This window comes from Mustela nivalis (genome assembly GCF_964662115.1).
Source record: "Mustela nivalis genome assembly, chromosome: 3".
Lineage (NCBI taxonomy): Eukaryota > Metazoa > Chordata > Mammalia > Carnivora > Mustelidae > Mustela > Mustela nivalis.
In genome coordinates this window covers 91,795,786-91,821,327 of record NC_139022.1, presented here as the reverse complement: position 1 = coordinate 91,821,327, position 25,542 = coordinate 91,795,786, and the positions used below count along the sequence as shown (strand labels likewise).

General features: G+C 37.0%; 1 protein-coding gene across 11 annotated transcripts in view; it reads left to right on the top strand.

The window, feature by feature from the left end:
* NDUFAF2 (NADH:ubiquinone oxidoreductase complex assembly factor 2) overlaps positions 1-25,542 on the top strand; it is a 357,071-nt gene that overhangs the window by 211,901 nt on the left and 119,628 nt on the right. Inside the window, exon 7 of one of the 11 annotated variants that reach the window (XR_014310374.1) lies at positions 4,968-5,043. The exons of 9 other annotated variants lie outside the window; for them this stretch is intronic. Coding sequence is in view for 1 of the 2 variants with exons in the window: in XM_082725910.1 (XP_082582036.1) it covers positions 22,218-22,331 (114 nt within the window). In the remaining variant the exon portion in view is untranslated. Of the gene's footprint in view, positions 1-4,967; positions 5,044-22,217; positions 22,342-25,542 lie in introns of those variants that run through there. One more of the 11 variants, XM_082725910.1, reaches the window with a different exon arrangement.

Sequence of the window (25,542 nt, the reverse complement as noted above, 5' to 3'; positions counted from 1 at the left end):
TACTTAACTAAAGATCATAGTACAAAAAGTTGAAAATTACTAATCTTGAAAGTAGTTTTTTCACCTAGTAAACTGGTATATGTAAAATGCTAAGCCCTGCCTTGCTCAAAATAGGCATTAAATAAGGAATAACTGCTGTTATTTTATTATTTCTACTTGTTATTATTTCAAGTCCATAAGAATCCTAATTTGATGTGAAGTTATGTAGAAATATCTCTAAACTCTATACTCATTTGAACTTTTTAAAGAGATTCATCTGCATTTGAGTATAACACTGTGGTATTTTGAATGTTTGCTTCATAGAAATTACTGTGAAGTTTTCTGCTTTGTTTCCTTCTCCCCATTTGCATGGCCTAAGAGCAGCCTGCATTTTTCCAATGTAATATTCAGAGCTGTTTAATATTTTTTAATTTTTGAAAAGATACTCTTTCTCTGTAGTTCAAGGTGATTTAAATTCTTTTTTTTTCCATTTTATTTTATTTTATTTCTTTTCGGTGTTTCAGAATTTATTGTTTATGCACCACACCTAGTGCTCCATGCAATATGTGCCCTCCTTAATAACCACCACCAGGCTCACCCAACCCCCACCCTCCTCCCCTCCAAAACTCTCAGTTTGTTTCTCAGAGTCCACAGTCTCTCATGGTTTGTCTCCCCCTCCAATTTTTCCCAACTCTCTTCTCCTCTCCATCTCCCAATGCCTCCATGCTGAGTGAAATAAGTGAAATAAGCAGAGAGTCGAGTATCATATGTTTTCACATACTTGTGGAACATAAGGAATAACACAAAGGTGATTTAAATTCTTTATCTCAATGGAATAAGGGACAGGCATAAAAGAACATAGTATCTCATGCCTCTTGAGCCCTCCCTCATATCCTCTTGTCCTACTTTACTCCAGCCTAGCTGCGGCTAGAGTACCATCTTATCATATGTGTCACCTTACTATAGCTCTGCTGAGTAGCCTTAGCTTTCTGTTTTGACACTGTAGCATGGGATACCTATGGGGAATCAATTCAGATATGTGAAAGGATTACCACACCAGGTGACCCTTGGGGGATAGGAGCTAATGAATAAATGCTCTCTTCTGCCCTTTGGGCAGACAGGTGAAGCACATTGACTATTCAGACACATTCAACATGACTCCTCAAAATATTCCAGCAGGAATTGGGTCCCAGCATCCAGAGCACTGACCAGATAAAAGCATACCTCTGGTTTAGCTTTCTTTTCCTATTTCACTCTCTTTAGTATCTTATTCCTCTTCCAGGGAGGTCACTTATTGAGCATCGGATTTATTGAAACCAAAGTTGTCGTCTATAGTAGACAAAATTGAGCTCAAAATTGAAATGCTCAGTACCTAATAATTAAATTCATCAGGCCAGCTGACTTTGTAACATGAGTGCACATTGGTCATGTTGGCACAAAATGATATGTTCCTTAGAAATATTAAAGAGTATGTGTAGGTCTATCAGATGTACTTGAAAATTTTGTGATCAGAATCATCTTAGTGGGATAAAATTCTGGAGTTTATTCAGTACTTGCCTGGATACTGGATACTTGAGAGATCCGAGATTAATTTTTCAAGAACAGCTTGACTGAATAGACTTGGCCTATGAGCATAATTGAAACTTAACTCATGCAAGAGTTTAGTGATTTAGTTTCCTAATAAGAATCCTGATTGTACTTTTCTAGCTTGATAATAGAGTGACTGTCTTACTGCTGCCCATCAGGGATTAGAAGCAGGCATCTCCTCTCCACATGGAACACTGCTAACAAACTGATACCCTGCAGAAGTGTGCCTTAGATTAATGTCTTGATCCTCCCAAAAGTGTGGCCAAAGGAAATTACGTCTAAAGAAGATCTTGTAGGATAGAACTACCCAGCTGATAAGCCAGACCTGTATAGAAATGTTCCCACAATGTTAATGCTCTTAGTCCTCCATTGGCCACTTACTTCCGTTGTCAAAAATTGGGGAAGAACTACTAAAGGCCTATATCCATGGATATAGGCCTTTACTGCACAATAGAAATGTTAGCCACATATTTAATTTTAAATTTTCCCGGAGGCCCAATAGAAAAAGTAAAAAGAAATAGGTGAAATTAATTTTAATAATGTATTTTATTTAACTCAGTACATCAAAATGTTATCATTTCAGCAGTAATGCATATAAAAATTATTAATGAGATATTTTATATTTTTAATGCTCATTTTTGAAATCTAGTGTTTATTTTATATTTACAGCATTTATTTTAATTTTTTTAAAAGATTTTATTTGTTTATTTGACAGACAGAGATCACAAGTAGACAGAGAGGCAGGCAGAGAGGGAGGGGGGGAAGCAGGCTCCCTGCTGATCAGAGAGCCCGAGGCTGGGCTCGATCCCAGGACCCTGGGATCATGACCTGAGCCAAAACCAAGAGTTGGGTGCTCAGCTGACTAAGTCACCCAGGTGCCCTTCCTTAGAGCATATCTTAATTCAGACCAGTCACATTTTGGGTTGTCAAAGCCGCAAGTGGCCAGTGTCCACCATTGAACAATGAAGATCTAAGGGATATACTAGCCACCTCCTGTATCAGTTGCCATCATTAGACATACAGCTCCTCCCTCATTAAGTTTTAGTTTTTATGTTTTGGGCCTTTGATTAGCAATTGAAAAGGCTAGAAGGTAATCATTTCTGAATCTGAAAGCAAGTACTGAAGGTGTTGGTTATTTCGTTCTTTATCTCTTATTTAAGAAATCTTGAAAACAAATTCTTCATAGAAGTGTCTACCAGAAAAAAGAGTTTTTTTCTCTCTAAAAGAATAAATGTTTCCTTTTATTAAGTAAAAAGAGTTACATGATTTGTTTAGCTTTTTGCCCAGGTTATTAGGATGTTGAGACTAAAAGGTACTGTTAAATCCCAGGAACTGTATTAACACTTGCATTTACCACATATCTTTCCTCCTTTCCCCCATGGTTTGACTTTTTTAATAATTTTCTTTTTCTTTTCTCTTTTGTTTTTTTTTTTCCTTTTTTTCCCTTTTTTTTTTTTAACTTAACATCTTTTCTTTTACTCCTTAAAGAAACAGAATCCCTAGATTCATTGACGAAGTGAATACACTCCAACTACAGAGAGAAAGTATGAATTTATTCTGTTAAATGTGCTAATCTGTGGCACATTTTGGATGGTCAAATGTGCAGATTTCAATACTGGGCTGGCATAATTGCAATGGACTTGACTTTACAGCAATAGTAGGGAGCTATGGAGCATAGAGATTCCTCATAGAAAAAGGCATGAGACATTTCTTTATCAAAGAGATGAGAGAGGAGAGAAGGGAAGAATGATGGAGGATAGATACAGATGCAATTAAGAGATTTATATATTTCAGAGAGTTGGCTTACATGAGTGCAGGAGCAGGCACGTCAGATATTTATAACACAGGCAGGCAGGCAGGTTGAAAATTCTTGAGCAAGAGCCGATCCTGCAGTGTTGAGGCAGAATTTCTTCTTTCTCATGGGACTCTCAGTTTTGCTTTTAAGGTCTTTCAAGTGAATAGTTGAGGGTCACCCAAATTATGAAGGGTAGTACCTTTCTTAGAATCAATGGATTGTAGATGTTGACTGCTTTTACAAAATACCTTACAGTGACACCTAGGTTATTGCTTAATTGAATAACTGGATACTGTGGCCTAGCCCAGTTGACACATGAAGCATATCAACACAGATGATAATTAGTGCTTATATTTTGATAATTAGTTTTGCTGTATTTTTTGTTTTCAAATCCATTGTGTTTTTACCTGAAACTAATGTAACATTGTGTGTCAGCTACACTCAAGTAAAAGAAAATGTTTAAAGAAAGATGTCTTTTTTTTTTTTTTAAGATTTTATTTATTTATCAAAGAGAGAGAGGGGGAGAGAGCGAGCACAGGCAGACAGAATGGCAGGCAGAGGCAGAGGGAGAAGCAGGCTCCCTGCTGAGCAAGGAGCCTGATGTGGGACTCGATCCCAGGACCCTGGGATCATGACCTGAGCTGAAGGCAGCTGCTTAACCAACTGAGCCACCCAAGCGTCCCAAGAAAGATGTCTTTTAAAATAAATTTATCTAAGTAAGAAAGTTAAAAAAAAAAAATCCACTGGGTTTTGAATGCTTAGGAATTTTGATCTTCAAATTGCTTGCCAGGAAACTATGAATATGACCCAGTGAAAAAAATTCTACTCACAAGAATATGATTAGTCTTTTAGGTACTAATATTTGGGTCATGATAATTTGAATCTTTTATTCTGTTTTTTTTTTCTAGTTATTTGCATATTTTACAATATGGAATTTCCTTGAACAAGAAACAATTCACACATTAATCAGTACCTCCATTCTCCAAGACAATTATTTCTCAACTTAACTAAGATTTTATGTTTTTAATACAACTACCAATATGAGAAAATTTTTTCTGGAGTTCAGATTCATATTGGGAAATGAAAGACTTACAAATTTGCACATATTTTTAAAATTTAAGTACATTATCTTTTACTGATAAATGCTGCTGGCTAATTAACCCTTGGAGACCTTATTTCAAACAGGTTACCACAATTAACAATGAAGATGTAAGTGTGAATCTAATTAGTCAGTTGGCTTAGCCTGTTTCTCGCTTAATGTCATGTTCATATGCTTTGCTTTTATAAACACATTGTATGAGAATTAATTTAAAAAGGAAAATTATAGGGGCACATGGGTGACACTGTTGTTTAAGCCTCTTCCTTGGGCTCAGGTTGTGATCCCAGAGCCCTGGGATTGAGCCTCCTATCTAGCCCCACAAGGAGCCCCACATGGGGAGCTTTAGAGCAGGGAGCCTGCTTCTTCCTCTGCCTGCCCCCTCCCTGCTTGTGCATGCGTTCATGCGAGCTCTCTCTCTCTGTCAAATAAGTACATAAAATCTTTAAAATAGAAATTTTAAAATATTATAAAATATACCTATCTTCCTGATTCTGTTATTTTTTAAAGTAAGGAAGTCGGTGAATGGAAAAAAAAAAAGAAAAAAAAAGACTTGAAGAAAGTGTAAATATAAAGTATTTGGGCGGTGAGTCGATTTTCTTCTTAGTGCTTTTATGTATTTTATGAATTTGCTACATAAAGGAAGTATTTGTCTATAATCAGAAAATATTTAACTTTTAAAAAGGAAATTAAAAATGTCAGCTCAGTGGTTTCTAGTGATCTGACAGGTGGTGCCAACGGACACGATAATACCCTTTGGCCATTGGGATTGCACCTTGGCATCCTTAATATAATATCTGTCTCTCCTGAGTTATTTACCTAAAATCTTGAGGCTGTTTCATTTGTAGCCTTAAGGTAACAAATGTTCTTTGTTACCACTACAAAAGTCATTTCAGTTCAACAAATATTTATAAAGTGCTGCCATGTTCTGTTTATCAGGTAATTAACATTTTCCCATGTTTATCTAGCAAAACTATTTATATAAATTAACTTTCACTCTTTCTTGCATTATCCTTTTATATACTTATTTTTCTGTATCTACATCTTTGAATGACTTTCATTTCCAGTTTCTGAAGATTTTTTTTTTAAGATTTTATTTATTTGACAGAGATCACAAGTAGGCAGAAAGAGATGAGGCAGGCTCCCTGCTGAGCAGAGAGCCTGATGCGGGGCCCATCCCAGGACCCTGGGATCATGACCTGAGCTGAAGGCAGAGGCTTTAACCCACTGAGCCACCCAAGCACCCCCTTTTCTGAAGAATTTTATTCAAATGTCGAATTATCAAAGAATTTCTGTTTTGGATATATTACTCTCTTATGATGGTTCTCAATTTTTATTTTTATTATAATTTACAAATATTTCATCTTAAATTTTCTCTAAATAATTAGTAGTACTCCCTATCTTTGATTTAGACTGTCTAGACCTGTCAAATGTAGACTGTCTCTAGTCTAATACAGTAGCTTCTTAGCCAAATGTGGCTATTATAATTTGAAATCTTTTTTAATTAAAAAGTCATGCTTTTATCTTTTATTTGTATTTAAATTATGAAAAACATTAGGTTAAATAATTGATTGCTTTTCATCTCTAATATGTGAAGTTCTTGGTACATAGTAATAAAGTTAAATGTTTTCTGACTGTTTCTGAATAGATATAAGGTGAAATGTTAAAGAGGAAAATAAAGTTTTTTTGTCCTTTCAAACTATTTCTGACTTTACTAGAATTATCTGTTTTGACAGTCTCTCTTCTTTAGAAAGGGACAAGGTATTATTTTAGTGAGGACTGATATGCATAACTGTTCAATAATTGTTTCCCCCTTACAAAGTTAGATTAATTGCATTATCTGTGATCACCAAATTATGATAGTTGATCATAAAAATATTTAATTTCATATGTGTTTGTTGAAAATAACATAGTAAGATTTTCTATTGAATGAATTCCAAGTTTTCATCACCAGATGGATATTTTTACCAAGAAATATACATTACATAGTAATTTAAATGCAATAATTATAAAAAGCCATGGCATATTATTACACTGTAATAATGTTTTGTGTTAACAAAATTCATTTGTGTATTGAAAAAATATCTGCATGTATTAAGTCCAGTGATAAATTCATTGAAGATTAGTACATTGCATGCATTCACCTAAGAAAACATCACATTGCCTCTCAATTTAAGAAGTAAAAGTATTTGTAAGTAAATGATATAGTAGAATGTAAATATTTTTACCTACACTATGAAACTAGAACTCAGCTTTTGTTCCACTTTAATTTGTGTATTTACAGGTATTTATTTACAGGTATTCGTAGAAAAAAATCGCAGATAAAAGTTTCCCTAATTCCTGCCACAATTAAAGATATTCATCTAAAAGGAAAGAGCCAATCATAAAAAAGGGGATCATATAATCTGAGTAGATGAACTTTTTATTATGAGAATGAAAAGGGATCAACCCTGATACCTTTGAAGTGAACTCTTATCTAGCAGGTGGAAAACAGGCCATCCTAAACCTTCAGTTTATGTTCTTATTAATGTTCTTATTAATGGATACTGTTCAAGGAACTATCACTATTGCTGATGCTTGTGCCTAAATACCACTTTTTTTTAAATAAGTAATTAATTACTATCATAGAGGATATCCATAGAAACTAAGTTACAGGGGTGCCTTGGTGGCTCATTGGTTAAGCATCTGCCTTCAGCTCAGGTCATGATCCCAGGGTCATGGGACTTGACCCAGGGTCAAGGAACTAGCCCCTCCCCACACAGAGGGGAGGCTGCTTCTCCTTCTCCCTCTGCCTGCTGCTCCCCCTACTTGTGCACACTCATACTCTCTCTTTCAAAGAAATAAAGAAAATATTTTAAAAATTAGAAAGAAAAACTAAATTACAGGTTCCTAACATTTTGGGTGCTCTGGCATCATAACACTCCTCCCTTTGATCCTAAATTAGTAAATGGCATGTCTTCGTTTTCAAAGTAAATTACTAATAATAGATTTTGAAACCATCAAAATTCTCAAGATATACAGTATATGGATGTGCCCTTGGATGTTATAAAAGCAATATTGCATGTCCTTGAGCCATATTGCAGTGTTCATTTAAGCCCAGCCCAAAATTTACTGACTAATCTTGACACATTTCTTTTGGAAAAGGGGTAACAGAGATTTTCTAAATTATTCTTCAGTGAAGGATTAGTTTGACAGCCTCTACTATTCATTTAATCTTTTAGAAGGAACACTGTTCAAGAGAAAATTGGCATTATGCCCCAGGAAGGAACTAAACTTTGTTCACGAAGTAATCTAGGAGTATCTATTTTATGGCAGATGTTGGAGGTGTAGTGGAAAATAGGCAGATCACCCAGGGAATAATGTGTACCTCTTGGAGCTTATACTCTAGTGGGAAAGGCAGATATGTTACAAATACCAATAATGGATCATTTGTACAAGTTGTGAAAAGAGCTCTGTAGGAATAAACAAAGATTCTAAGAAAGAATAGTAAGGACAGCTTTCTTTAGATGGAATTTAGGGAAGCTGCTCTGTAGAGGTAATATTTATGCTGATACCTGAAGGATAAAAAGGAACAAGCAAGCCAAAGAGTGAGTGACATGACACTTAAGCCAGCCAGACACCATAAGGGAAAAATTGACAAATTTGACAGCATAAGAAATTTCTACTTTTTTATAAAAATAAAATCTTTGATGAAATTAAAAGAGAAACCATAAACTGATGGGGGGTGGGGGTAGATTTTATAAAATATAAGATAAAGAAGGATTTTTTTTTCTTTTATATTGACATGTGGGAAAACATTCACCATAGGTATAGGTGCAAGGTGATGTTGACTTTTAGAGAGCAGTTTTCCAAATACATAGCAGCTTTTTGATTCTAGTTCTGAGAAGATATCCTAGGGATGATTGACAAATGTATAAAAATTTTATTCAAGGATGTTTGTAGTATTATAAAATATGAAACACACTAAACATTCATTTGTAGTGAATGTTGAGTGAATTAATTAGGTTACTTTTGTGCAATGAAATACTAGCCACTATACAGCCATTAAGAAGAATATATACATCTATAAGTTTATACAGAAAGAGGTCTGGAAAATTTTAAGTGGAAAGTAATTTATGGAACAGTATGCATAGTACATACCTTATTGTACCTTATCAATAATTATGAACATGCATTTGAAAATGAGCTACATCATATTCATATTGTAAATGCATTTATATGTTTAAAGAGAAGTCTGTAATGATATACTCCAGACTTTTTAACACTGGATATGAAATTGTGAGAGATTTATGTTTTTCAACTTTATGAATTTCTATTTAAATTTTAGTATTTGTTTCCAGCTGTATTACTTTTGTAGAAAAAAAGAAAAGTGATTTTCATTTCAAGAAAAGAAAAAAAAAATTTGAAAGGAGCTAAGAAAATTCTGTTTACTTCTTTGTAAGTACTCCCACACTAGTTCAAGTCTCTTCTTAATAAACCCAGAAGAGCAGGCTGAGAAGGTTATAGCAATAGCAGGCAGCAGTCATCTGCTTACTTATATTCTGTAGTGATGCTATTTGTTGATGTATTATTTGTCTCTTCCTACTAGAATTCAGGCCTCATGAGAGCAGGGACTATTTTGTTCCCTGCCTTGTCTAGAACAGTGCCTGGCTCAGAGTAGGTGCTCAATAGTATTGAATGACTGTGTGAAAAAGTGAAAGAGAGGACTCCAGCCTATGTCCTGCTGAGAGCCCTAAGAAGGCCAGTTTCTTCTCTGCTCTTGATTTCCTTTCGTGTTTATTTCTTAATAATTTTCTTAATTTTTTTTTTTCTCTCCCCTACCAGTTCCCATGAGAATTCTCACCCACCTTGTTTCTTCATTTTCCTGTCTGCATCCCTGCTGGGATATCCCTGAGCCTCTTTCTCCTGGCCACCAAACAAACCTAAAAGAAGCCTGGCTCCAAGGCGACCGCAGATGCGCACTTGAACTTAGATTTGCTTGCTCACCTGACTGCCTGACCTTTAGAACTCACTCTACAATCCTAATTAATATTCTAGCCTTTTCATTCCTTCTTGAGATAAAAGATGTTACTGTGGTTTTTCCCTTTTATTGTCCCTCCTTCCCTCAATGTCATTTCAGTTAGTTTCATCAGCTACTACTCTTCTGGGAATTCCACTCTCCTCCCAGTATAGTTGTTATAGGCAGTCCTGTCTGTTGATGTTATTCCAGTTGCATAAAGTGGTTGTTACTGTTACCGCTGGAGTCGTGGTGGTGCTTTATGTGAGTGCTGCAATTCTTGCTGGCCACATGAGGACCTTCTTCTGGCTCCTACCACTAGTCATCCTTTCCCAAACCTGTGTTCCTGTCTCTTCTACATTTTCCCATCCCTTAATGGGAAGGATGGGGAAAGGTAGTTGGGAAGGGAAGTGCTTCAACTGTCTTTGGAGTTGGGAAGAGTGGAGTCCTGGATTCCATCTGACATAACATGGCCCAGGCATGCCAGGGAGAGTACCAGAAGGGTGACCCAGGCAGGCAGTCACTTACCCATCTACCTTCCCATAGTACCTTTGTCTCTTTGGGGAGGCGGCACTGCCAGTAGCCTGTTTTCAAGTTTTAGTCAGTGGTAGATACTATGGATGATGTATTGTGACTCTGCTGTGTATTTTTATTGCATATATGCTACACCATGGTTGAATTGTATCCAAGGCAGGCAATATACGTATCACTGTAACACTATTTCTCTTGGGCAGGCAGGGGATGTTTTAGGTCCAAAATAACTGATCCATTATTAAACTTTCCTACCTTGATGCCACCCAAAGTTGGGAATTTTGTATTTGGGTAGTGATATATCTTAAGTCAAATACTTAGTGGTTGACAAATGAAAGGTACACAAAGAAAAAAAAAATTCTTAATTTTCAAAAGGACAGTGGCACCTGGGTGGCTCGGTTGTTAGGCGTCTTCAGCTCAGGTCATGATCTCGGCGTCCTGGGATTGAGCCCCACATCGGACTCTCTGCTCAGTGGGGAGTCTGCTTTTCCTCTTTCTCTGCCTGCCTCTCTGCCTACTTGTGATGTCTCTCTCTCTTTCTCTCTCTGTCAAATAAATAAAATATTTAAAACAAAAAAAGGTTTTTCAAAAGGACAAACTGAGGGTCGCCTGGGTGGTGCAGTTGGTTAAGCATCTGTTTCCGCTCAGGTCATGATCTCAGGGTTGTGAGATTGACCCCTGTGCTGGGCTCTGCGCTCAATGCCAAGCCTGCCTAGAACTCTTTCTCCCTCTCCCTTTGCCCCTCTCCCCACCATTTGTACTCTTTCTTTCTCTCTCAAATAAACTGATAAATGTAAAAAAAAAAGGACAGTCACTTTTACCACATTGGTTTTATTCATTCATTCATTCATTCATTGGCATGTTTAATGTGGCTGCTTAAGGCCTGGGCAAAGTGGGGAGTCCCCTGGAATTGGGCAGGTAGGCAGGGTGGGTGGTTTGCAGGCCCATACCTGACTATAGGAGAGGATGCTGAGTGATGGGGGCTGGCCCAGGCATGCCAAGGAGAGTACCACAAGGGTGATCCAGGCAGGCAGACTCACCAGGGGGACCTATAGCCAGCCCTTGGAAAGATATCTAAGCCAGGTGAGTGTTCAGGTCAGAGCGTAGCTCAGGGAGACAGGGTTGGGGCTAGTTGGGGGCTCCAAGAGCCTGGGGACTGGCATCCCTAAGGGCCTTCTCGAACTGGAACTCAAGGCATGTCTGCTGGTTGGACTCAAGCATCTCCGGGAGGTGGGTTTGAGGTGGTCATTCTTCTCCAGGTGGTTCAGACAGAAGTTGATCTGGCCCAACATGGAGTTAATGGCAGCATATTCTGCCTCCCCGAAACCATCATCCTCGCATTGTACTCCCAGCTCCACTGTCATGCCCAGGTCCTTTTGGGGCCCACATTGCTGGCTCAGGGCATCTCAAGGGCCTTGTGACGATGGAATGCACAATAGTTGCACCAAGAGCTGGTACCCTCACATTTGTTTTTTAAAAAAACAGTATAAGCTTCCAAGAGTATAAATAAATGTGTGCCTGTCTTTTCTCACTTTTAAAGTTATTAAGACTTTTTCAACATTATGAAGAGAACTTTAAGTCAATTCAAATCAAAATTTATTTTATTAATGATAGAGTATGATTTGTTCATGATTATTAGCTATTTAAGTTTAGATTTGAGTTTATAAGACAATTGCAAATTGCAGTTAATCTGTTTATTCATTAGTCAATAAAGTGCATATACAGAGGCAAATTTATTCATTCCACAGATAGATATTGAGCACCTATTACATGCTAGGCATCGTTGTAGGCAATCAGTGTGGGGGAAAGAAGGGAGAAGGAAAGTAGGAAGGGCAGTCAAAACTCCATTCCCTTACAAATAGCAAAATATATATGCATTTGCCCTCTGCCTTAGCAATCTGACTTCTAAAAATCTACTCAAAATTATGTGGTGAAATAAGTAATTTATAATTCACAGGGGTATTTGTAGTAGCAGTAGTAACTACAGCATATGGAAAGGCTAGGAACAACCCAAATGTCTGCTAATAAGCCATAATACACCACTCAGTGGAGACTGTCTGCTTAGCACACCCTTTGTAGCTGGGAAGCAAGTGTTGTCTTGAAGTGGGAACTGATCAGAGTATCTACATATCCATATCTGCCATGGTCAAGTTTGGGTTTTGTTTTAAGGACCCATTAAAGTTTTGTTAGCGGGAAGTGACGTGAAAGGTCATGGTTGCTCTGGACACTGAATCCTAGAGGAACAAGGAGACCTATTAGGAGACTGTGATCTAGGCAAGAAATGCTTTTGGTAAGGGAGTTGGAGAGAACTGCATGGCTCAGGATACACTTTGGAGGAAGAATTGGTGAGATTTAGTGCTAGGTGGAGGTAGGAGGCAAGGGGCGTATAGGAGTACTTTTACTAAATACACAGGGCTGTGTAAGGGAGGCTGATTTGGCTGCTGCTGGCTGAACTGGGCCACTGCCCGGCAGGAGGACATCCCAGTAGCCCCTTGTCCTCTCCAGATCCTTCACGCTGGTATGCATTTGCTATGTCAGGGAGGCCACTTTGAGAGTATGCTGGTTCACCTTCAGGACTGCCAGCCAGGTACCTGAATGCCCCTTTAGATACATGTGTGCAGTGTGACATCGCCTTAGAGCTTGTCTGTGTCTTAGCATGTGAAGAAAGGGAACAGGCTGAGGCCCGATTGAAGTGAAGCGACACAAAGCTACTGGAGGTCAAGGCAACACTAGTCAGGCAGCACTATCCTGAGGCCCCTGGTAATGCCGAGCCCTATGTGGGGCTTGCTGAGAGGTGTGCAGGTTAGTAGCGAGTAGTGGAAAGAACGTAGTAGAAGCAGACACTTCTGTCTCAAGTCTAGGCTTATTGTGTGACCCTGAGCTACTCCTCTGAGCTTCATTCTTCTTGGATGTATTGAATTTAAAATGTCCATTAGATATCCAAGTGAAGACATCAGTTAGATAGTTGGATAGTATATAATTCTGGAGCTTGGAAAGCAGGCCTAAAAGCATAAATTTGAGATTTTTCAGCAAATGTAGACTGTATTTAAGCTCCTAAGATTGGAAATGATCACTGGGGCAGAGAGTATAGAAAAAGGGGCAGACCTCAAAGTGAGTCCTGAAGCACTTCCACATTTGGGAGTCTGGGCTGAGAAGAAGGAGCTAACAATTTGATGCACAATATTTGGGTATTTTATAGACATCTCAAATTCAGTGTCTAAAACAGATATGCTTCTTCCCTGTTTCCTCCATGGCTAATGGCATTACCATGTCATCCATCATCATCAGAGACTTGGGAATGGTCCTGTTCTGGTTCAGCTCCATACTCCTGGTGGCCAAGACCTTTCTCATTTTGAATGCCATCACAATCTGTCTTTTCCCCCTCCATCTCACTACCTGTCTTGGTTCCTGCCCTAATGACGTCTCAGTTCTATTTCTGCAATAACATCCTGTCTAATTTCTCTATTTGAGTCTTGCCTCCTTCTGATCTAATTTTTACAGTTGCTAGAGTCATTTTTTTTTAATGTGGTATAAACACAGAAGTCTTCTGCTGTGTTTGCCAGATTTTGCAAATAAAAATACAGGGCACCTAGTTAAATTTAAGTTTCAAACCAACAATGAATAATTGTAAGTATATACTATGCAATATATAAGAACTAATTATTTTTTGTTTATTCAAAATGCAAATTAACTGGGCATTCTCCTCCTTTATCTGGAAATCCTACTCTTGCTTCAGAGTCAAAATACTTCACCATGGCTTTCAGGATGAAAGCTAAATGTCCTAACATCACATTGTAAGAGTCAGCATGTTCTCACCCCTGTATGCTGTATGAACTGCTGCCAGTGTTCTGAATTTGCTGTGCTGCTTTACTCCTCTGAACCTGTGAGCATGTACTCACCTCTTCCCAGCATGTCTCCTCTGTTCTCAGTTCTCTGGTTCATTCCTGTTGTTAAGACTCAGACCTCCTCCCCTCCTCCCCACTCTGTGGATAATAATAGGAACACCAGCTTTTCTTCTGCAGTCTCAAACATTCTTGTTTAATATTATCACAGAATTTATCATATTGTATTTTCATTAATTTTTTAACCCATCTCTCTTCCTTAGATTTTGAGTTCCTTGAGTTTAGGCTAAAGATTGTATCTTCTCACTCTGTGTCCTTGGCATATAGTGGGCTGTTGATATCTAAATGAACCAATGAATGAGCAAATGAGAAAGTAGGAAAGAACCCATAAGCATTAGCCACAAAACTGACCTTTGGTGTTTACCCAACTCTTCCCTGCCTTGACTCATAGATGAGTCAGGAAGCAGGCAACCTCCTTTGTTTTCCTCTTGGCCCCCAAGGAAGCTCCTTAAGAGCGGAAGCCAGGTTTTGTTCTCTGTATCCCCAGGCCCTTGAATTGTAGGTGCTCATATATATTTATTCAATGAAAGAAAGAATAAAAAATTCATGAATGAGGGCGCCTGGGTGGCTCAGTGGTTTAAGCCTCTGCCTTTGGCTCAGGTGATGATCTCAGGGTCCTGGGATTGAGCCCTGCATTTGGCTCTCTGTTCAGCAGGGAACCTGCTTTCCCCCTCTCTCTGTGCCTGCCTCTCTGCCTGCTTGTGATCTCTGTCTGTCAAATTAATAAATAAAATCTTTTTAAAAAAATTCATGAATGAATGAGTATATCTTGCAGGGCCGCAGGTTTATTGTCCCTTGCATCAAAGGACAGTACCTCTCTGTTAGGTCCTGGAGAAGGTAACCTCCCTCCACGGCTATGACGTGTTTGATTCTTCCTCCCAGTTCCTTTCCTTCCCTCCCTCAACCTAGAAGAGTAGAACTGTTTTCTCCCTACAGCAGCTGGCATATAACAGCTCAGTAATGCTAACAGTCCTTCACAGATGGAGCCTCCTTTTTCCTTCAGGGCTCCAGCCTCTGCCCTTCTTCCCAACTCTAGGAGCCCAGGCCCGACAAACCATTGCTTCTCTCCTGGGATAATGGGTTTCCGCACTTCTCACACAGGGGAGCAAGGTTTTCTTTGTTTCCCACCAGGGCAGTATAATTAAATAGAACTAAAGTTAAGTGAGTCTAATTATTTTTTTTATTAATGTTTAACTACTATATTTCTTTTTCAATTAAATAATTGTATCTTTATGCTCAAAGGTCTTTTTTTTTTCATATAGATGGAAGTTCATTTATTTTATTAAAAGAAATACCACCTGTATAACTATATTAGTGACTTGAGCTCTGTGATTATTTCCTTTTAGTAACATTTTGAGATGTAATAATTAATCTGGCTCAAGTTCAAAGACAGAAAACTCAACACCAGAAATTCCTACCAGCAAGGAAAATAAACAAATCTTAACAATTGTCCCCTTAAATAACAAAAATCATTGAGATCAACTTCTTGCAATTAGAAATGTTTTTCAAAAATGTAGGAGAGAAGTTCAAGAAAGCATGTCAAAACAACAAAACTCAGTCTGCATTTTTGTGATTGTAATTGATCAAAGTCTGTTTGCAATAGATTTGAATGTGAATAAATTAAATGTGACATTGATTTGGCAGAAGCACACTAGTGATTGGCAAGAACACATAGCAAGAGCAGCTTCTGCTACAGGAGAACTTGCTTGCTTGTTGTCTCATTCTAATAGATTTCCTAGCAATCTGGTACTGTCATACTACCTAAGCGTTGTCATTTGTTTACCCTTTTGGTTTCTGATCCCATCCAACCAAGATTCAGCTCATTTTTTATTACTAATCTAGCAGGCATTGCCTTGGGTCTGATACAGAGTATCTTTTGGTGACCTATGTCCCTCCCTGCTTTTTTTTCTCTCTCCCTTTCATATATTGAACAAATGTGATCTAATAACCTTTTTTTTTTTTTTTAATCCTGACAGTTCAACTTATAGAACTAGAAAATGTAGTTTAAATCAACAATTTGGCAATATTTTCAAGCTTGGGCATTGCTGTCATATTTATTAGGCCTGAATTATTTCATGGTATATTATAAAAATGACACTGTAAAAAGAATATTCAGCTTAGAACATTTTGGAATAGTTGTACACCAAATTCCCATTATAATTATTTCGATCGTGGGGTAGAAGAAAGTTGCATATTCTGGGAGGCTACTTTTTGGGTGACACCACTGTATAGTAACCAAATGTATATGGTTTGGGGACCTGGGACGTACTTTCTGCCAAATTTTCACTTATACTGTATTTACTAAATCTTTTGTATTCTTCAAAATGTTTTTTCTTAAATTGACAAAAGTCAGGGTGCTTATACTTTAAAATTTTTAATATTCATTAAAGTAAAAAATACTCATTCATATGTACATTTTTAATTATGGAAAGAAATTAATGGAACTGTCAAAGTCAAATGTATTTATATTATATATAGCACATGTGTGGCAAGAGATGAAAAAACAAATGAATTGGGGAGATGTACTTATTAATTTAAGTATTTTAGAAAGTTCATCTCTTTCCAAGACTAAAACTTTCATTGTATCTTTATCTTATGTGCTCTTTGAAAGTATATACCTAGATCCAGTAGTTTTATTAAAGTTATATCTACATTTATACCTTTGCCACAAATATATTGCTAATTTATAATTTCAAATTAAAACTTTTAAAGACTTCGATTTCTTTTTTTTTTTTGTATGTGATGTGACTTGATCAGTATGAAATGGCCTTGTTTTTAATCCTACAGAAGATGTGAAAAATAAAATCTAGTGATATGACTAATTTTATCATTATGCATAACACTGACTCCTATGTCTTTGCTTGCCCTTTTTTTTTTTTTTTAAAGATTTTATTTATTTATTTGACAGAGAATACAAGTAGGCAGAGGCAGGCAGAGAGAGAGGGGGAAAGCAGGCTCCCTGCTGAGCAGAGAGCCTGATGCGGGGCTCGATCCCAGGACCCTGGGATCATGACCTGAGCCGAAGGCAGAGGCTTTAGCCCACTGAGCCACCCAGGCGCCCCTTTGCTTGCTCTTGAATGTAATAAACTCTCTAACAATAAAGAACTGTTTAATTTACTTTAAACTGTATTTAGATTTTATCTTGAGATGTGTTTTGTACTTAAGTTTGAGGAACATAGTTATATATGTTATACTTGGAATTCACAGGCAGTTGAAACCAAATGGAGACCATTTATAGATACTAAACTCCAGGGAAGCATGGAACCAGAACATCAAAGAAGCATTGGATTATGATATGCGTATGTGTATTGTGCCTGCTTTTTTTCTTAGCTGGATTTATAGCACTTTTATTTATTTATTTATTTAAAAGATTTTATTTATTTATTTGACAGACAGAGATCACAAGTAGGCAGAGAGAGAGAGGAGGAAGCAGGCTCCCCACTGAACAGAGAGCCCAATGCGGGGCTCGATCCCAGGACTCTGGGATCATGACCTGAGCCAAAGGCAGAGCCACCCAGGCGCCCCGATTTATAGCACTTTTAAAACAAACATTATAATTCCCTAATTCCCTTACCATTAGCTCTGTTCCATTCACAGATCCATCTATATGAAAATTATCAAATTATTTTAAAATCTGTTATTATGGAATTTTATATTTAATATGCATATCACACCATCAGCATGATATATATGTATATAGAGAGCATTACTGAAACACTCCTTGATAGAAGAATTCTCAGTTGAAATAGGGTTAGGGGATTAGGATCTTGAAGTATATCAAACTATTATGTGCTTTTATTTATACATCTGGCACATACAAAGAAATTTAAAAATACTAGTGACATATTATATATCTTTAGTAATAATGGGTAATTTGTAATTACCTTCCCTTGTTTACTAGAATATATGTGTAAAAACAAATAATATTCCTAAGGTGTTTTTGTATGTATGCTTATATCTTTATCCAAATATTCAATTCCATTTAATAGTATAGACTCGAAATTGTTCATTCTCATACCCCTAGTCCAAGTGTGGCCCCAGAGATGCAGAATGATGTGGATCCCTGAAAAGTCTTGGGTAACCTTTTTGACTCACTCAGATATTTCTCAGCCCTTCTCTCCTGAGTGATCTAAACTTTCTTGCAGCTCTCCTCCATCAGAGAGCACTTGCGTCAGTTCTCTCCCTTCTCTGAGTTTCTAGAATGGAGTTCCACGGTTCAAGTTTACATTGCCTCGGTTTTGATAATCTCTCCCAAGGAATCATTACAGAGATGTCTAGTCCCATCCTGCCATTTGTTTTACCTCTTCTTTTTTCATAGTTCTAATATTCGGTTCTATTACCTAACACCTCCCACAGGTATAACTGTGTATCAGAGCTGATTTCTACACCATCTCAGAAAATTCAGGTAAACTAGAATTTGCATAGGGGACTATGTGATTGAATTGGGATTATATCATCACTGAGGTCTATGAATAACTGTTTAAGTCAGCATGTCAGTAGATTCCATTTTCAAGCTTTTTGTCTGTGTGTTATTAATTTTAAAAAACTTGTCCAACTTAGCAAAGTACAAAACTTTGTACCACACTTAGCAATTTGCAACACTGAGTACAGTACTACAGCTACCAAAACGGCTCTTAACCAGAACTTAGGCAAGAAGTGGCACTGGAAGGGACTTGAGCTATACCTTTTGGGGCTTGAGTTCACATCATTGAATTAATGAATTGCACACAGTAAATAACCATTAACTTGACTGTGCTAAAAACAGCAGTGAGCTTTTTAAAAGCATCCAGGGATTTTTTAAAGGCGTTCAGTTATTTTCCTTTTTTATAAAACGTCTTGGACACCTGGGTGGCTCAATGGGTTAAAGCCTCTGCCTTCGGCTCAGGTCATGATCCCAGGGTCCTGGGATCAAGCCCCGCATTGGGCTCTCTGCTCAGCGGGGAGCCTGCTTCCCCTCCTCTCCCTCTGCCTGCCTCTCTGCCTACTTTTAATCTCTGTCAAATAAATAAATAAAATCTTTCAAAAAAATATCTTTAAAAAAAGTCTTAAGTGTAATCCTTCACAAACAATAATAATGTATAATATGACATGGAAAAATACATAAATTCAAACATTAATATGTAGTTCTTTTTACAACTGAATTTGTCTCTTTTCCCAGTATCAAGGCTTCATAAAAAAATTTTAAGCTAATTTGCTCCAATACCCTGCTGCCTGTTGAAATGAAGGAGATTATCACAGAATAGTCATTCATTAACAGTATATTCAGGGAAAGTTCTGAAATAACAGATTTTGCTATAAGCTCGTGCTTCATTTTGAGTATGGTTTCTTTCTTTTCTTCCTTGAGCTGAGTTAAAAGTGATATCCTTCAATACTTTACTCTCAGGGACTCTTAGATGTGAACTTCTCAGAATGTGGTTGACCTCATGCATGACTTTCTGATTGTCAACTCCACTGGGCTCCGCCTCAGATGGAGAAAACCCATTGCTGACATTATTGCTTCAAAGCCCAGGCCAGGGAAGCCAGGACAGTGGTGTAGGACATGGATGGTTTGGTTTGGTGCATGGAGGCTCTTTGTTGGATAGGAGAAGAGAGGGAGTAAGGCATTATCTCCCTCCTGCCTAGTGCTATTAATTTGACGGCTGTGTATAATCACAGCAGTCTCCTTGCCTTGGGGTTGTACTTCTTATCAAAGATAACTGATATCTTTGCAAGCCTTAAGAATACCTCAAAATCCAAAGCAGTGGTCTCCATGGACAGTATGATGATACTCCTCATGTGCTCAAGGAGTGTTCAGTGGGTAACGTAAAGTTCCAGAGCATCAAGCATATAGCATAGTGTCCACAAGTCTAGCATTATTCTCTGCAGTGAGGACCTCCATTCTGGTCATTTCTGTCACTGTAAATTCTGTTATGTGGATTCAAGTTTTCATCTTGTATCATTTTCCTTTAGCCTGAAGTACTCTCTTTCATGTTTCTTTTGGTCGGGGATTGTGATAAATTTAGCCTTTGTTTGCTTGAAAATGTTATCACTTCATTTTTGAAGGGATATTTTCACATAGGATTTTATATATTTTATATATAAAGTTAGCAGTTTTTCTTCTCTTTCAGCACATTGAAGTCAATCCATTGTGTTACACCTTGCATTCTTTCTGATGAGAACTCAACAGTATTTATTTTTGTGTCTCTTCTGTAAATAAATCTTTTTTCTGTAGCTGATCTTAAGATTTTCTCTTTTTCGTTAGCTTTTAGCAATTTGATTTTATGTATTTTGGTTTTGTATTTCTCCTGCTTGGAGTTTGTTGGGTTTGGTTTGGTTTTAGTTTTGGTGGGGTTTTTTATTGTTTGTTTGCTTGTTTGTTTAGTTTCTTAGATATATAGATTTATGTTTGCCTATTTGGAATATTTTTACCCATTATTTCCTCCCCTTCCTATCTTCTCTGTGACTCCACTTACATATTAGAGTGTTTGATATTGTCCCGCAGCTTACTGAGGCTTTCAAACAATTTTTAAGCTTTTCCCCCCTGTTACATCAGTTTGGATGGTTTCCATTGCCTTGTTTTCAGATTCATTGTTCTTTTCTTCTGCACTGTATAATTTGCTGTTAGGTAAATCCATTTTGTTTTTCACTTCTTTTTTTCACCTTTAAGTTCCATTTGGTTCTTCTTAGTTTCTATTTTTTTCTTTAGGTTCATTTTTCTTTTATGTCTTTGAACATATTTATAGTAGTTTTGATAAACTCCTTATATTTTCACTTCTTTTTTTCACCTCTAAGTTCCATTTTTTTCTTTAGGTTCATTTTTCTTTTATGTCTTTGAACATATTTATAGTAGTTTTGATAAACTCCTTATATTTTCACTTCTTTTTTTCACCTCTACGTTCCATTTGGTTCTTCTTAGTTTCTATTTTTTTCTTTAGGTTCATTTTTCTTTTATGTCTTTGAACATATTTATAGTAGTTTTGATAAACTCCTTATATTTATCACATAATTATGAGATATTTTCATGATTTCTATCATGTGTGATTCTGCTTCTATTGTCTGGGTTTGGATCACACTTTCCTTCTTCATTTCTTGATTGGATGATGAACACTGAAATAGTTTATTGTTTATAGTCTGGGTTTTGATGTCCTGCTTTTAAAAATGTTGAGTTTTATCCAGAGGACATGAAATTAAAAGTTTATCAGCCAAACCTTTGGAAGCTTATTTTTAAGTTTTGTTAGAGTGGATCTAGCAGTGGTATCCAATAGGAGTTTCTAGTGACATTTAGCTACTAAACACTTGAACTATGTCCACTGTAGTGGAGGAGCTGAAGTTTTAAGTCATTTAAAATGTGTGGGTAGTGGCTATCGTATTGGACAACACATGTCTAGAGTTCCCTCTACTGTCCACTTTATCCTAAAGAGTGATCTTTCTGAGTGTCTGAATACTTGTGTGTTCGGTATGTTCAGTGAGGCATCTCTGGCTGATTAGAACTTGAATGTCTTTTATTTTCATGCATGTTCCAACAGTTATTCAGTTTATAGCTCCTAACTAGTTATTCCTGGCCCTGTAAGCATCTCACCCTACCCTCATACTCAGTGGGACACTTAAGTGGGTCCCCTACGCAGATTTCTAGAACTCTTTTTCTTTGTACTGTGGTATTCTGCCCCACAAACTCTGACTTCCTCAGCCTCTGTAACCAAAGCACAACTTTTGCTTGGGTTCACCCACCCTATGCAGCAGCCCATAATGTCTGCAGGCAGAAAGCTGAAGCAATACAGGGCTTATCTCATTTGTTTCCCTTCTCTCAGGAATCACAGTACTGTACTACTTATTGTTTAATATCTGATAAGTTGATAGTTGTTTATGGCAGAAAGACTAATGTGGTACTAGTTACTCCATCTTGTTCTCAAGTCAGTAGACGATGTTTTACTAACACCTCTATCCTCAGTCAAGTGGTAATGATTGCTGCCTTTGTCGAGGGCTATGGCACTTTAAAACATCGAAGATTTTTCAGTTTAGCAAAATCATGAACTTTGTCTATTTATTCTTCATAACAATAACCATTGATATAGGTATTCTACTATTTACAAAGTTTTCACAACAGTTGTTCAATTTCACAAAATAGTCAGTTAAAATTTTAATTACTTAAACAGTTTAAGTATTGAAGAAACTTTATTTCTACTTTGAAGTAAAAATAAAAGGGATGGGTATAAATTTGGTATGTTTATTTTTTAATAAAATGATAAATAATCCACCCATTTATTGACTATCTAAAGTCCACTACATAAAAATCCACCTGTACCCCCTTCTACTATCTTTTTTTTTTTAAGATTTTATTTATTTATTTGTCAGGGAGAGAAAGAGCACAAGCAGGCAAAGTGGCAGGCAGAGGCAAAGAGAGAAGCGGACTCCCCACTGAGCAAGGAACCCGATGCAGGACTCGATCCCAGGACCCCGGAATCATGACCTGAGCCGAAGGCAGTAGCTTAACCAACTGAGCCACCCAGGTGTCCCCCCCTTCTACTATCTTATCAGTGCTCTGCTGAGCCAGTTCTTCCCCAGTTCTTACAACAGCCCATGGAAGAAGACAGCATTGTTATCTCCATTTTACATAAGGAAACTGAGACACAGAGTTCAGCAACGCTGACAGGGTCACGGAGCTAGGACATGCCCCAACTGGGATTTGTATGCAGGCGGTCCTATTTCAGAGCCCATGGTCTTAACCACAAACTTTCAGAACACCTAACAATGTGAAGAGTATACATATGAGTATTTGAGGTGTAAATATTTATACATACACAGTCATTTTATTTCCATTTTTCAGATAAAGAAATGGAGACTCAGTCTCAGTATGGTTTTGATTTGAATTTCCCTGATGGCTAATGATGATGAACACTTTTTCATGTGTCTGTTAACCATTTGTATGTCTTCTTTGGAGAAGTGTCTGCTCATGTCTTCTGCCCATTTTTTGACTTGATTATCTGTTTTCTGGGTGTTGAGTTTGAGAAGTTCTTTATAGATCTTGGATATCAGACAAAACACCATAGTTGTATTTACATTTAAGCCAGCTTTCCTCCAGTAATAGTTACTAGTTTGGTTGACCATGCACTTTGTTTTTTCTTTAAACTTTTCTTCTTTGTCAGTAGACCACCAAGGATCCAGGTTTCCATTTTTATCATACTTTATACCTAGCAAAAAGGAAAGTTAAAAGATATTTGTACCACCTGTGTTCTCTTCTAGGATTTTTATAGTTTTAGGTCTCACATTTAGGGCTTTCATCCATTTTCAATTTCTTTCTGTGTGTGGCATAAGAAAGTAGTCCAGTTTCATCCTTTTGCATGTTGCTGTTTCCCAGGTTTCTCAGCAGCATTTATTGAAAAGAGTTATTTCCCACTGGATATTCTTTCCTGCTTTGTCAAAGATTAATTGACCAGCTATTTGTGGGATCATTTCTGGGTTTTCTATTCTGTTCCATTGACCTATGTATCTATTTTAGTGCCAAACCCATACCATCTTGATGACTAAAGCTTTGTAATGAAAAAAGAAACTGAAACTGAAAAATACTTAAAATGACCTCTTCTTGGTGTCACAGTAAAAGATGGTTTGGCATGGAAATTATGTCTGTTTGAGTCAAAGACCTATGTAGATGGTCATCAAAGTGTTGTTGTTTAATGAAAATGTGTAATATTGGAAATAACATTAGGGGTGTTCATTAAGCAACTCGTGGTACAATGCCCAGTCATAAAACCATTTTTTTATGTTGAAGAATATCGTCAGGGAAAAAAGCAGCACATAAAAGGATATTTGTTTTAAACAGATAAACATTTATATGAAGACCTACTTGCTTGCTCTTGGTTTATCTCTACACATTGAAATAAATACTGTTTTTATTGATGAAAATACTTAGACTTAAGGTGTTCTTCAAGAAAATGAAAGGGAAAATTCTTATTTTATGGTAATTCCTACTGTAAAATAGGCCTTGTTACGCAATTACTTAAGTCCACAGATTCCTATTTTTTTCCACCTTACTTTCATTTTATCTATTCCAAATATTTACAAAACTAGATTTCCTTTCATACATGATTTATGTTGTTTAATTTTCCTGGAGGCTGTTAGGAGAGGTCTGGTAACAATAAGTTTAAAAAAAAAAGAAAGACAAAAAGGAAATCCTTTTCTAGGAAAAATCATAATCTCCATGTTTCTCAACTTTGAAATTTTTAATCTGTCTTCATATGTTAAAATAATTAACATATTCACAGTGGGTTTATTTGCCTAAGTGGTTATTGTAAGAAGGAAATTTGGCAGAGTGATGGTGAGTAAAGAGAAATTGTGTGGAGACAGAACAAAAGAAGCAACAGCTTTCGGTCCTCAATTGTCTTTGATGCAGAAGCTAGAGGCTTACACCAGCTGTAAGACTGCAACAGTAGAGCTGAGGTAAATAAAGCAGCGTGGGCAGCTTCAGGCGATGTGAAGTGACTGATCTTGCACCAAAACCAAACAAGCTGCAGAACAACTTCTCAGTTGCGTTTTGCTACCTGTGGTGGGTTACTAGTGTAAGTTCAACCCTGTCCTGTAGCTTTCATTCTTCTCAAGAGCTTCCATGAAGACACAGCAGGTCATAGAAGGTATTGAAGAGTATGGAGATAAGAAAAAGTATTTTTTCTAAATTCCACCATTTCCAGTATCACATTGAGAGAGACTTCCTTTGTGACAGATGGTCACTTCTCCTGATAATTCTACAGGGTGCATAAAAGCCTCACTACTTTAACTCTCCTTGCACCTAAGAGCTGCCCCTAAACTCAGTTACTGTGGTTATTGAACTACTCATGGGGAATTGGTCTGTGTTGTAGAAATTACATGAATATTTATATTCTTTCCCAAACATGTTTGCCTTGAAGGAGGAGTTTCATTAGATGGCTCCTTTGTACCTAAAACTAATTCTATAACACTACGCGCCCCCTGTAGAGACCATTGTTTCCAATGTGATTTTAATCATCAGTGTTTACCTTTTTAAAGAACTATTATTACTTAAAATTTACTTTAGAAACAGAAAGGTGGCATCATACATTTAGATACCCAGATGTTGCTTTTAAGTGTTGAATAAAAGGTTGAAATTAAAACACATAACTTGGAAGAACCTCTTTTTGTCAGTGTTGTCAGAGATTAGTTATATTAACATTCTTTTTTATTCATATTATAAATGATATATGTTAAGGAAAATTTTAAAAATACAGGTAAGCAAAAAGAAAATTTAAAAATACTACCAATTCAAAAGTAATTGTTAAGACAAAGGGAAAAAGGAATCAATAAAGATAAAGGTGTAATGACTTATTTCATCTGTTTTTAAGATGCACATCTTTTCAAATTTTAACATCTCTGAAATGAGGGTGTGTAGAGTTTGTCCTTTTTTAGTGGTGTTAACAGTGATGCTTCTTTTTTTTTTTTTTTTGGTAATAATTTATTTGATGGTGGGGTGGGGGGAGAGAGAAAGAGAGTGCACGCACAAATGCTTCTTAAATCTTAAATTCAATGTTTCCTTTGTATTCAATGAAATACAGTAATTTGGGTTATAGATCCTTATGGGTATAATAGCAAGTTTGAGGGACAGAAGCTGGGCGCCCCATAGGACAAGTTTTAAAAAGCTGAGGGGTGCCTGGGGGCTCAGTAGGTTAAGCGT